Below are 14,207 nucleotides of genomic sequence, written 5' to 3'. Positions count from 1 at the left end.
TGATTTCCATAAACTTTATTTTACTACATTCTCCCAAATAGTCCATAAAGTGATCATATCACATGTCAAGACCATACAATTACACATGAATAAATAAAATAAATAGACAGAACATTTGTCAAAAATAATCTTCTGAAAAAGCAGATGCTTTCACAATGTTGGATTTTGAAAAGACAATACCTGGAAGTTGTATAATACTTGCACTCAGGTCACAGTTTAAGGATACAACTCTTGGCAGAGACGGCGGGCAAGGTAAACCAAAGAGGGATGAGCACAGTATGACGAAATGCAATATTTATTTGACATATGTATTACAGGTTTCTCATACCAAAAGCTTATACCAGGTAGTGAGACTAGTGCTTCAGACATTTTAAGTTACCCAATCCCTTGTAAAAAAGTATTTGCCTCCATAGTCCTTTTCCCATGCCACCACAACCTGACATTCAAAAGGGCTGTTATTGCACAATAGACAGACTTCTCAAAAAGGCACTTTATCCCCTTTGCCAAACAGCAATTTAATTGATCAAAGCCACTTTCCACTGGAGTGCACACATTCATTCCGGAACAAAAAAAAACATCTATATTAGGGCGATTCCACGGCAACGTTGGCCGAAAATATTTTTGGCATCTCAGATTGTTCTGCCACTTCTCACATAGAAACGTCATTGGGCGGAAGGATGTTTTATTTGTATCTTGAGAAAAACATGGTGAAAGTGGCCATTTGTAGACCTATACATGCCTCCTGTAAGACCTTACGATCCACGAACCGTACATGATAGAAAATAACTTGGTGTCATACTCCTTAGTGTGCTCTAACAGAGCATGTCTAGATTCTAAAACATTTTCACATTAATTTATTCAACATTAAACATATTAGTATGAATCTCTCAAAGTACCCTTTTTGATTTTGTTCATTTTAAGACATTGTTTGGAACAAAATACACCACATACAAGTACATCACATTTCCAGAGTGGGGTCTCTACTAATTCTGAAGTTATGATCAATTTTATGAGCACCACCAACACAGCAAACAGTGATTTGCTGAACGTGCAATCCTAAAAAGGAGGGCTGTGTTTGGTATAATGACATATGTAATTCCATTAAAAGTACCAGAGAGCCCACTCAGGAAATGTGATGTGTTTGAAGAGTATATAGTTCCAAACAATGTCAAAAAATATGCTAAATCAAAAAACACAGGTACTTTTGAGATCATATTTAATGTCGCATAAATTAAGTGATTATTTTTATTTCAGAATCTAGACATACTCCATGTTAGAGCACACTGAGTATAATGACACCAAGATCTTGTCTGTATCATGTACGGTTCACATAATAGGGTCTTACAGGAGGCATGTATAGTTCTAAAAAGGCTACGCATTTTCGCAAAACTTGTTTCCCAATGAAGTTGCAATGTGAGAATTACCAGAACAATCTGAGATGCCAAAAATATTTTCGGCCTATGCTGGCATGAATCGCCCATTACGCAGTTAAGGTGTAAAAATGACCTTTTGGTATCTATAGCTAAAAATGGAACAGAAATTCAGCAACTTGTGGTAAAATGACTGCCAATCCAAAGAAATATAATAAGAGATTGTGCAAATAGTGTCACACTCATTGCCCTCCGTACACCGTTGTGTACCAATTAGTGAAGCTCAATTATCACAAAAGGCAAGTGACGTCAAAGCGTGAAAAGCAAAAGAGCCCCTTTTTGCACAGCTTTTTAACCATAATGGGGGTGGTCACTTGGCAGCTTGTTATCCCAGCCTGCCATTTTCAGAATCAGGTCTGCGCATCTACTGAGAGAACAGGGTCAGGTTGTTTGTGCGCATGAAGTGAGTCAAGCCAGTAGTGTGATACGGTTGTCAAATTATAGGCTTCATTCTAAAAAAAATGACTGAAAAAGATAGATTTGCACCATAGTCCAATGAGGCCAGACACTAGCCAAAGATGGGGGACTCCCTGAATTAACAACGGAGCCTCCTGGTTATTTGCTCCCAGTGGAAGCAGAAAGCAGTGGGTTGATTGGTTGAAGCTTGTGGACAGAGCCAGGAGCTATGGCACTGGGGTGAAGTCTTCCCTAGGTACAGATCCAGTATCAGCTTCCCCTCCCCCAATTCTAACCTTAACCATTAGAGGGGGAAATTCAAAACTGACCCCAGATCAGCATTTAGGGGAAACTTCACCTTACTCCGGTCCATTATGAGTCCACATGGTGTTCGAGCAGCTGGACCACATAGAGCATGCGGTGCCGCAGCTCGGCAGAACAGCCAATCTCTAACAGCATGCTCAGGAGGTAAGTGTAGGACACGCGCTCGCGGCTGATGTAGGTCAGTAGGTAGGAGTCAGAGGACTTGCACAGGATGATCTTGGTGTGGTCAGTGTAGAAATTCACCTGGGAGAAAAAGGATGGTGAATGCACACAATGAGACAAAGGGAATTGTATACAATATAATTACACTGAGTGGGGTATAACAGTCTTGCAGTTAAAATTGTGCTACTCAAAAGGACAGAAGTGTAGCAGTAGGTCTTACCTGCAGTGTACCGTTGTTGAAGAGCATCACCAGAGCATGGTCGGTCTTCACCCACTGCAGAAGGAGAGGTGGCTGGGAGGGAGGCTGGTCTTTACAGTGGAGGTCTCCACCCTGTAAGAGAGAAAACATTACATTAAAATCCCACTTAGAACAGCAAACTGCAAGCTGATTACTGATTCCTTGATCAAATAAAATGACTAATTACTATGTCCGAGTCACAAATGGCACCCAATTCACCATGTAGTGCACTACTTTTGACCAGGGCTCATAGGGCTCTATAAAGCAAATAGGGTACCATTTGGGACACAACCTATAACTTCCTTCTCCAATGCCTTACCTCTATGAGGTTCTGTTCCATGTAGTTGGCCATAAGCTCCACAATCTGCTTCTGGCTGCAGAGCTGCTCTGGTAAAGCACTGGCCTGGAAGGTGAAGTGTTTGTTGTTGGTCATGCAGTAATGCACAGTCCTATGGGGAAGACAATGAAAATACATTAGACAAGACAACGGTTTAAGACAATCAAAAGGCTACAAAACACAATTCAGTTTGGTCAAAGCATTAAAATAAGGCCAATAACTGCTTGAATATTATTAAATGAGTTGAAAAGGGCTCTTACTTGCGCTGATCACACAGACTCAAGTGTGTCCCCTCGTTGAAGAGCACACCAATGTCTTGATTTGAGAGCTGGTAGCCAAAGCCATATTTATTGGAATAATCAACCCACTTTGTGACCCAGATAAAGGATTTGGGTCTGGAGAGACAAGGTGGGTTTATTGTAGCTGGAGAGGAAGAGAGACTCATTAAGAGAAGGCTACTTAAAGACAATTTCAGTATAATAAAGCCACAATGAATACTAGCTTGCGGAGAGGCTGAAAGCTCACCTGCAGGCATGGCAGACAAACAGCTGTTGAGGACCTTCATGGCTGACTCCGCAACAGCAGCAGGGGTAAGGCCATCTTCACACGCTGGAGAGAGATAGGAGAGGGTGAGGTTTAACTTATCACCACCAACAGTGTGAAAGTCTGACTCAAACACTTGTCAGGTCCATGAGCTCAGATGTTATGAAACAATCAGTGCATTCAAGCCACTTCAGATGTGATTCATTTGGATATACCAAAAAGACAAGTGAAAGGCTGTTTCACAGTAATTGATATGTATAGGTATGGAAAAGGCCTTGATCTTAAGATGCTCTATAATTGGCACAAATCCACATTTAAAGCATTGATCATGTTCAGTAAAACTGCTGATTGATGTTAAACTCAAAACAATCAGAGTAGTGACTTACGTTCCGTAATGCTGGGCACCGTGCCTTTAAAGGAGCCTGATGCTGCTGACTTCCTGGACTCCTCCTCAGCTGGAGTATCCAGAGGACCAGAGCTGACTTGCTGGCCTACTGTGGGAGTGGGAGCCTGAAACAGGAAACCACTTTCATGAGCTTCAGGAAACAAAAACTGGTTTTCCTTCCTTACAAGAGTTTTAAATCTGACCCAAAAAGCAAAGAACGGCGCATGAATCAAATGCAGTTGTATTGAATGAGCACCGCTAGGGAAACAGATGTCAGGGGGCTGTGAGAACAAGGATTTGCAGTGTGCAGGATTTATTCCACAGGCCTGAATCCAATATATATTGCATTTGCAGGATTTATTCCACAGGCCTGAATCCAATATATATATTTTTAGGTGGGGTCAAGCCATCACTCAGTCTCCCCATAGATCGTCTGGCTAAAATGAGATTCTGCTAAGTACAGTACAACACTATTCTGAGACATTCACTACTATGGCTGCCCCATAACAGTCCCTTGCTGAGCTAGGTCCTTAGCTAATACATCTCAGCTAACAAGAGGAACTGCATACTTAAAGTAATTAAACATGTCTAGCCTTTGCTATAAACTATCTAGCCTATGCTATTGAAGAGTTTGGCTGTACCATGTGTTGTCACATGCAAAATAATACATACCTCATTGGCACCAACTGTTTTATAGCTTATCTGGCGACTAATGGAGCATTTGACGATGCCGGACACAAGCTTGGAGATGCTCTCCCGCTCTTCACAATGGTTATTCTCCACTATGAAACAAAAACACGCTAAATTAAACCCTGATTCTAGGGTTAATCCTGGGGTTAGGCTGCAGCCTTTTTAAGGTCAGTTGTGACTTGCCACAACGCTTACCTTTGGATTTTCTCTTGCCAAAAAGACTCTTGGCCATCTTGGTGAAGAACTTCTTGGCAGGGCTGGGCAGGTTGAGCTCTGGCACTGTCACACAGCTGCTGGGAGGCAGCTTGTCTGGGGTGAACGCCTATGAGAGGGAGAGAAAGAGGTTTAGGACAGGGAAAATGCAAGGTCGGCACTTCAAAAATCAACCACTTACTGAATACTGCCATCCTCTCGAGACCTCACTCTTTAGTCAGTGGGCATGTGCTATTATTCAGAGTGTTGCTCTTTAGAAAGTATACTTTATAGCCATGGCTGAGCCCTCCAATTGTACCCACATTTCATCTAAAGATCAAGAAGCATAACAAACCAATTGGAAAGCCATTCAACATACAAATCAAGGCAGTATGTATGTAATCAAATGAGTAAAAAAGCTATGGGCATTAATGCTGTAAATTCTAGTCCAATTCCAGTGCCTGGTCACGTACTTTTGTGAAGAATTGGTGGTTGAGGATTTGGTCCAGTGTGAGGCGGTCGCTGGGGTTCTTCTGCAGAATGCCAGAGATAAGCTTCTGAGCCGCAGGAGACAGGGTCGAGGGCAGGTTGTATTTCACTTCCTTTATACACTTGTACGTCTCCTTCAGATCAAGGGTTTCAAACGGAGGGTTCCCGCACATCAGTGTGTACCTGGTTGAAGAAAATATTAATCTGTAAGTCTCCCCAATGCCAATTGAGTTCAACTATTGACATAGCGTCATTTGAGTAACACTATAAAAGCTAAACTAGCTTAGCAATGGCCTACCTCATAACCATAAAACGACTTTTTGCATACGTGAAATTCTGTACCTCAGTACCTAAGTAAGAGCTGTAGGTCCACTGTAGATCAAAGTCAACAGCAAGTATACACTAAGTCAAATACAACATAACTCAGACGCCACAAGACAAACATTTCAAGTATACTTACATTACACAACCTAGTGACCAGATGTCAGACTCTGTTCCATGGCCCTGCCTGTTCAACACCTCGGGTGCAAGGTAGTTAGGTGTTCCACAGATAGTTCTGAGGAAAAACAGGTTTGCATTAGAGGCATTATTCCTTGGATTGGCTTAGAAGGAAACAAGAATATTCCGGGATCGGACACATTCCATCAGTTGACTTACTTCTTCCTCTGCTCAACTGTTTCCAACTTCGCTGCAAGCCCGAAGTCTCCCAACCGCAACTCCATGTTCTCATTCACAAAGAAATTGCCTGCAAGAGAAACATTCATCAAGTACATTTTTCCAGGCCTCCCATGAGAAATAGGCACACAGCTGAAACGCTTTGATACGAAACTACAACCAAATGGCAAATTCTAAATATCCCATTGAGATGTTCTAAATAGCTGAACTGAATGAGATAGATGGTGTGGTAAAATAATCAAGATGATACATCTTATTCCACAAATCACTCTACATACCTAATTTGAGATCCCTGTGAAGGATGCCCCTATTGTGAAGGTACTTCAGCCCAGATATGATCTGCCGGAGGTAGTACCGCACTTCTGGGTCTGTCAGTGTGTGTCTTGCTTTCCAAATGTGTGCCAGGGACTGCAAAGACGAGGTGAGAATTCTGTCAGTACCCAATGAGCACCCTTCAGAATGCCTGCACAAGCTGTACCACAACAGAACAAAGCAGCCGCACAGCTCACCTTTCTACTGCAGAGCTCAAGGAAAATATAGATGTTGTCTGGGTCTTCGAAATGATGGGAAAACTTAACCACATGCTTGTGATGTAGGGTTTTGTGAAGCTCGATTTCATTTGTTATCTGTTGAAAAAATAATAATGAAACCGTTAACCAGAATATAAGTAGGAATAGAGACCAATCCTTGAGAAGAAAAAAAAAAAAAGTTAAAATCTGCAGATTTACATTCAAATGTTTCCTTACCTTATCCCTCTGATGAGGTTTTGACACCCTGCTCTGTGGTATCACCTTTACAGCATACAGTTTCTTGTTGGAAAGGTCTGTCATTTCATAGCATCGTGCAAAGCCACCCTTTGAAGAAAAACAATACACTACAAATCAGCATCAGCCTTTATTTTCTATCCATAAAATAACATGAATGCTGTTCACAATGATATTGCTTTTGCTTGTCTTTCAACACTATAGGCTGCCTGTTTGTATTGCCTGTCCAATGACGTATGTTCCAACCATATATCTTGTACATAATTGTGACGTTTTCCTTTCATCAAATACCTTCGAAATTGTTTAATTAGCAACTGTGTTAAATACACCATCATTTTGTTTATAATAACATTTAATTGTTCTAATTAGGGTAATGCGACATTTCACAAACATTAACAATGATTTGTTTCTCCCATGCAGTAGCACAGACGGAGGCATTTATAATAAATACATTCTATAAACGAATGAATGACCAATGACACGTACGTTAGATTGTATTATTGCACTTGCAAAATAATGTATATCCTCATGACGGGTGGTATTAGAACGGTGGCTGGTTTTATGATAGCCAATGGGCCAATTTCCACCACAGCAGTCAGAAGAGATAATAAATGTCGATATTCGGGCTAGTAGCCTAGATTAATGCACACGAGGGGCACATCTCGCTAGACTCGTGAGAGAATGAATGACGCTGGGAGAAAGTTTGTCATAGCCAGTACCGCGCGGGGTAATTATCCCGTAATGAAGCATTCACATTTGGAGTGTAACTTGTAGCTTTGTAGAACATGCGACCCAACCGGGAACAAATCATGTCAATGAATGAAAACTGACAATGTAACACTGACGCTGCAATCTCCAATTTCTTTACACTACTACCATCGGACCACATAGTCACCAGAATTGGTATAAATAATTGATTTCGGTGAGAAATGTAATTCCATACATCAAATTTATATAATACCTTTCCCAGAAGCTTTCCTTTGCTGTAAGATTTTCCTGTCTTGGAATCTGTCACCACCTGGGCGAGTTCTGGTTTGATTTGTTCTGATTTAGTCCTGTTCGGTTTAGTAGGAGGAATAACTTCACGTTCTGGACAAGGTTTGGCTAGATCCGGATTCATCCTGAGACATGAAATACGCTGAGCGGTGGTAAAACATGCAGTATCCATTCATCCAAAATAAATATTGTCCAACAATCCTCTGATTCAACAATTGATCCTTTCAGCGCTGTTGTATCCTCAAATATCATTTGTATCCGTCTGACATGCCCGCGCAGAAAATTCCTCAGCTATATAAACTCTCCCTGACGTCACAGAGGGCGGATGAATAGGTGGTGCATTACTGAAATGAACCAATCCTATTTGCTCGAAATACTTCTCAATCAAAGATGATTTAAATGATTAATGTGCTTAAATGTGCTTTTCACATGTGCGTGAAATACTGAATGAATTCATGAACAATTAATCCAGTAACGTGACTGAATTGATTCCACTGCTGTTGAATGGGGGGATTTTTTTGAACAGATTTTTTAAAATGTTATTATCAGAGCAACACATAACTCTATCAGAGCACGTTACACTTATTCTATATCAACATGATATACCAAGATGAAATACATATGTATTCACTTCTGTAATATGTAACCAGTATTTTGGAAATTAAATTACTGTAATAAATGTTTCTTTAAAAAATGGAAAACAGCAATCAACAAACAGCATTTTATCATACTGACTTTAGTGGCATTATCACTAGGCTGAACATGAGGCTGCCAACTAATTTAATGTCTGACAGTGAATGGAAAGTGGTTCGAGATGCCACCTGGTGGAGTAAACATTGAATGGTTTCAGCATGAACTACTAGTGCAATTTGTATCCATCTGACATGCGCAGCTGCGGTTTCATTCATATAAGGCCAATTTATTTCAGTAGGGAAAAGGATTAGGGAATCATCTCACCAGTGCTTGGCTATTGCCAAATAATCAGTGGCTGGGTGACTACAGGATCTGGAAACACCTAGGATAATCCTTTCTCAGTTTGACATGTTGAGAAGCTGTGTTCAAAACTGCATTTTTGGCAATTGGAAAGCTGATCCCTTGTTTTAGGGATAAAATACATTATTTATTCATAAAATGTTGCTCTTTTTAATAAAGGTTCAGCTAATAATTGGCCCCTCAGTAAGCCCCCCTGTAATTTGAACAACAGAAATCCCCTTTTAATGTAAATGTCTCTGGGGTTTGCATCTTTGATCACTTCGCTTGCATTTCAGAACCAGAAACTAGAATTAGAAACAATTCTTTAGAGTGGATAACTTTTACATTTTATTCTGAAATGTATACAGTACCAGTCAAAAGTTTGGCCACACCTACTCATTCAAGGGTTTTTCTTTATTTTTTACTATTTTCTATATTGTAGAATAATAGTGAGGACATAAAAACTATGAAATAACACATATGGAATCATGTAATAACCAAAAAAGTGTTAAACAAATCAAAATATATTTGAGATTTTAGATTCTTCAAAGTAGCCACCCTTCGCCTTGATGACAGCTTTGCACACTCTTGGCATTCTCTCAACCATAATAAAGAAGATTATTGATAGTCATTTGATGGTTCTTCCCATCCAAATATTTTACAAGTAAAACTAAATACCTGTAATAGGAAACAATGGCGTCATATTCAACTGAAAACGTTTAAAGAGTTGATCAAGAGATAGTGAAAAGGGGATTTAAATGTTTATCAATGTAATACAACAAAAGCATAGTCTATCTCTCTGTAAAAGTGACTTTCACATTTTCTGGTGCAATGTTGATGGGTGATTCATAAAGTATTCAGACCCCTTGACTTTTTCCACATTTTGTTACGTTACAGCCTTATTCTAAAATGGATTCAAAAAATATATAATCCTCATCAATCTACACACAATACCCCAAAATGACAAAGCGAAAACAGGTTTTTATACATTTCTGCAAATGTATTAAAAATAAAAAACAGAAATACCTTATTTACATAAGTATTCTGACCCTTTGCTATGAGACTCGAAATTGAGATCAGGTGCATCCTGTTTCCATTGATCATCCTTGAGATGTTTCTACAACTTTGATTGGAGTCCACCTGTGTCATTTTAATTGAATGGACATGATTTGGAAAGGCACACACCTGTCTATATAAGGTCCCACAGTTGACAGTGCATGTCAGAGCAAAAACCAAGCCATGAGGTCGAAGGAATTGTCTGTGGAGCTCCGAGACAGGATCGTGTCGAGGCACAGATCTGGGGAAGGGTACCAAAATATTTCTGCAGCATTGAAGGTCCCCAAGAACACAGTGGCCTCCATCATTCTTAAATGGAAGAAGTTTGGAACCACCAAGACTCTTCCTAGAGCTGGCCTCCCGGCCAAACTGAGCAATCAGGGGTTAAGGGCCTTGGTCAGGGAGGTGACCAAGATCCCGATGGTCACTCTGATAAAGCTCCAGAGTTCCTCTGTGGAGATGGGAGAATTTTCAAGAAGGACAACCATCTCTGCAGCACTCCACCAATCAGGCCTTTATGGTAGAGTGGCCAGATGGAAACCACTCCTCAGTAAAAGGCACATGACAGCCTGCTTGGATTTTGCCAAAAGGCACCTAAAGACTCTCAGACCATGAGAAACACGTTTTTCTGGTCGGATGAAACCAAGCGTCACGTCCAGAGGAAACCTAGCACCATCCCTACGGTGAAGCATGGTGGTGGCAGCATCATGCTGTGGGGATGTTTTTCAGCTGCAGGGACTGGGAGACTAGTCAGGATCGAGAGAAAGTTGAACGGAGCAAAGTACAGAGAGATCCTTGATGAAAACTTGCTCCAGAGCGCTCAGGACCTCAGACTGGGGCGAAGTTTCACCTTCCAACAGGACAACGACCCTAAGCACACAGCCAAGACAACGCATGAGTAGCTTTGGGACAAGTCTCTGAATGTCTTTGTGGCCCAGGCAGAGCCCGGACTTGAACCCGATCGAACATCTCTGGAGAGACCTGAAAATAGCTGTGCAGCGACGTTCCCCATCCAACCTGACAGAGCTTGAGAGGATCTGCAGAGAAGAATGGGATAAACTCCCCAAATACAGGTGTGCCAAGCTTGTAGCGTCATACCCAAGAAGACTCGAGGCTGTAATCGCTGCCAAAGGTGCTTCAACAAAGTACTGAGTAAAGGGTCTGAATACTTATGTAAATGTGATATTTCAGTTTTTTATCTTTAGTACATTTGCAACAATTTCTAAAAACCTGTTTTGCTTTGTCATTATGTGGTATGGTGTGTAGATTGATGAGAAAAAAAAGAAGAAGGATTTAATCAATTTTAGAATGACGCTGAAACGTAACAAAATATGTAAAAAGTCAAGGCGTCTGAATACTTTTCGAATGCACTGTATTTTTCTGATTGGTCCCACCCTGTATCAAAGAAGAACATGCTGCAGTCGCAGTAGCCTACATTTTTTACATTAGTGTTCGCTAGCTGAGCTGCTAGCAAAGTAATTTATAGTTTTAGATATTACAAAAGCAGTACCATAACTGCTTCCGTTTTTACCTGCTGCTCCTTATGATGTTGCTTCACTGAAATCTCCTTCTCAATCTTGTTCTGTTCCAGTTTGAGGACATCCTAAACACGTGCTTTATCAGACTTCTCCAGATTTTATTTTTTTGCAGCCACATTTATCCAAGAAACCCTTTTTCCATAACGTTATTGAGTGAATTAAGAAGGAATATCGACGTCATTTTTAATGACGTAGTCTAAGAAACAAAATTCAGTTTTCCATCAAAATAATAATTATTGCAAGTTTAAGAATATGTCGCAAGAGAAAATATAAATCACCTTTATTCAACTCTCCAGATCATTTTCCATCAATGGATGTCGATTTAACTTGTTTTGACTGCTATGATTAAGCAATAAGGCCCAAGGAGGTGTGGTATATGGCCAATATACCACGGCTAAGGGCTGTTCTTAGGCCATATACCACAAACCCCTGAGGTGGCTTATTGCTATTATAAACTGGTTACCCACGTAATTACAACAGTAAAAAGTATGTTTTTGTCATTCCCCTGGTACATGTCTGATATACCATGGCTTTCAACCAATCAGCATTCAGGGCTCAAACCACCCAGTTTATAATTGTAAATAATTCCCGTTTGCGCATGTGCATAACTATAGATAAATCCGACAGGAGAGTTTGTGTGATGAAAGTTGGACAGCGGATCTAGAAATCTCTGTGCAAGAAACACTTGGACAAACTTCAGAATACGAATGTTAGGCTATTTTCTGGCAATTATGCCGTTATTATGTGCCAGATGTTGACTACATACCGTTATAAATGGCCTATTTGCGAGGTTGACTTGTTATTTCAATAGGCATAGGCTGCTGACTAAAATCTGGGTTTATAATTGCAATTCAACTTTGCCATGGTTTGCTGAGCTAGATGTAGGTAGCCTATAGCCTTGTGATAGGCCAACATGCCAATATCTCATTTCAGGGAAAAGTCCACAATGAAACTGACATTAAATGTAGAGAATGATACATTTGCGATAGAGCTGTGACCATGATCACAATTGATAACTTCCAATTTAATTAACTAAACATGGCAATTAATAATTGCATTATAACACAAGGCTACAACAACACACTTTTTTATAGAATATTTTGATATTTATTTAATCACTCAAAACCTTGCCAAAGCATATTCTGTAGGAGGGGTTAATATGAATTAAAATAATTTGACATGATTTATATGAATCGGGTCATGAACATATGGACTTTGAAATGAACAAGGGAGAGGTTAAACATAGGCTTAGTCTGGCATAAGCTTATTCCCACACTTTACAATAACTCTGTTGCTGTAGTTTTAGGTAGTCTCCGTATAGGCTATTCCCTCCATCGCGACACTGCTGCCCAGTTCAAGAGTTTGGGATCTCCATACATCACCACAGCACCATGTGCCTTCGGAAAAGCACCCCTCAGCCTCAGAAGATGCCCTTCTGGAGGCATGCAGTCATAGAGTCATTATACCCTAATGTAGGCCTATTTGCCTACTAGCCAAATAAAGTGCAGACCATGCATGATGCGTGCAACTCGTCATTCCAACATATTTGAACGTTTAATTCATCCTTCATTCATTTCAGTCAGTCATTTGTCTGAGTTGCAATTGAAACTAAATCAAAGAGAATAGAACAGTCTTATCCATTTGTTTATTGAAATCCATGTGTATTCAAAATTATAAAAAGTTATTTAGCCTATCACTTTAATAATTCAATGTTTAATTTAGGCATATCCAAACAAAAAATAGGCCTTGAACTTGTAGGCATTGCAATTTAGGCTATCATTTTGGGTACTAGTGTCTTGCGGAATATTTGTTTAACTCTATTTGTGTTTTATAACTGTTTTTTTGATAGGGCTCCCCTTAAAAAGTGTCCCTAGCTCACATGCCTCTAAATATAGCCTCTAAATAAATGTTAAACAAAATAGTTGAAGAAGTACAGTTGAAGTGTACCTATAATAAAAATTACAGACCTCTACATGCTTTGTAAGTAGGAAAACCTGCAAAATCGGCAGTGTATCAAATACTTGTTCTCCCCACTGTATACTACGTCATCTACTGGTATAACGTTGTGGTGAGACACAGAGCGTAACGAGTGACGGTGGATGGTGGTTGGAAAAGCGCACTTATTTTAAATGGAAAAACGTCGCGGTAGCTATTGATAAAGAAGAACATCAAGACACGCTCTGTGGGATGCACTGTTAGGCACTACATGGAGATTGTGACAGCCGGTTAAATGGTGTTCCTTGAGAAGGCAAGAACAAGATGTATGTCAGGAGAGGTGCAGTATTATCATAAGGAGATGTATACTTGGAATACAGAGGAGGAATGGAGGGAAAAAGAGAGGCAGAGGAGGTCTAAGAGAGAAAGTGAGGAAGAGGGTGAGATTGAGTCGGTTAAAAATGGCGGGAAAAAGGGAGATGATTTGTTAAAGAAGAATGGTAGAAAGTATAAGCAGAGTGAGCTGAAGACAGGAGGAGAAATGGAAGTGAATGAGGGCGAAGTATCGGAGGTGGTAGGTGTGGTGAAGATCTTGGAGCCCGAGGATTGCACCGAGGGTCAGGATAAAGATGATTCTGTGACAGTAGGAGTGACGTTTTTGGAAAAAGTGGAACCTTATCTTTTGGCTGATCCATTTGTGGTTTCAAGGTGGGTGAAAATAGAGTTGGGTGCTGTGGAATTGGTGAGGGTAACCAGAAGTGGTCTTGTGATAATTGTTTGTGTTTCTGCTCGTCAGAGGGAGGAGGCGCTCTGAGTTAAACGAATGGGGGCAAGAGATGTGAATTGTTTTGTGCTCCAGAAAAGGGCGCCATTGAAAGGAGTGGTTACTGGGGTAGCAGTAAATGTAAAAGTTGACCAACTGAAGGGGAAGATTCCCGGTGTTTGTGATGTTCGTCGTTTGGTGCAACGCAGACAGGGTGGCATGAGTGGTGACACAGAAGAGTCATTGTCTGTTCTTTTAAGTTTTGATGTTGAGTCTTTGCCCGACAAAGTGATGTTAGGATATATAAGTTATCCTGTACGAG

General features: G+C 40.4%; 1 protein-coding gene across 1 annotated transcript; it reads right to left on the bottom strand.

The window, feature by feature from the left end:
- On the bottom strand, positions 1–7,876 carry LOC121535215 (serine/threonine-protein kinase PLK3). The gene is made up of 15 exons (XM_041842056.1): positions 7,587–7,876; positions 6,608–6,715; positions 6,371–6,487; positions 6,140–6,269; positions 5,844–5,931; positions 5,647–5,742; positions 5,171–5,369; positions 4,701–4,827; positions 4,488–4,597; positions 3,817–3,940; positions 3,413–3,496; positions 3,148–3,310; positions 2,870–2,999; positions 2,533–2,643; positions 1–2,393 (listed from the first exon to the last, which is right to left on the bottom strand). Exons 1-15 carry the CDS (start codon positions 7,791–7,793, stop codon positions 2,199–2,201), a joined length of 1,989 nt encoding a protein of 662 aa, XP_041697990.1. The 5' UTR covers positions 7,794–7,876; the 3' UTR covers positions 1–2,198.
- Positions 7,877–14,207: the final 6,331 nt, after the last annotated feature.

This window comes from Coregonus clupeaformis, chromosome 21 (assembly GCF_020615455.1).
Source record: "Coregonus clupeaformis isolate EN_2021a chromosome 21, ASM2061545v1, whole genome shotgun sequence".
Classification (NCBI taxonomy): Eukaryota; Metazoa; Chordata; class Actinopteri; order Salmoniformes; family Salmonidae; genus Coregonus; species Coregonus clupeaformis.
This window is presented reverse-complemented; position numbering and strand designations above follow the sequence as displayed.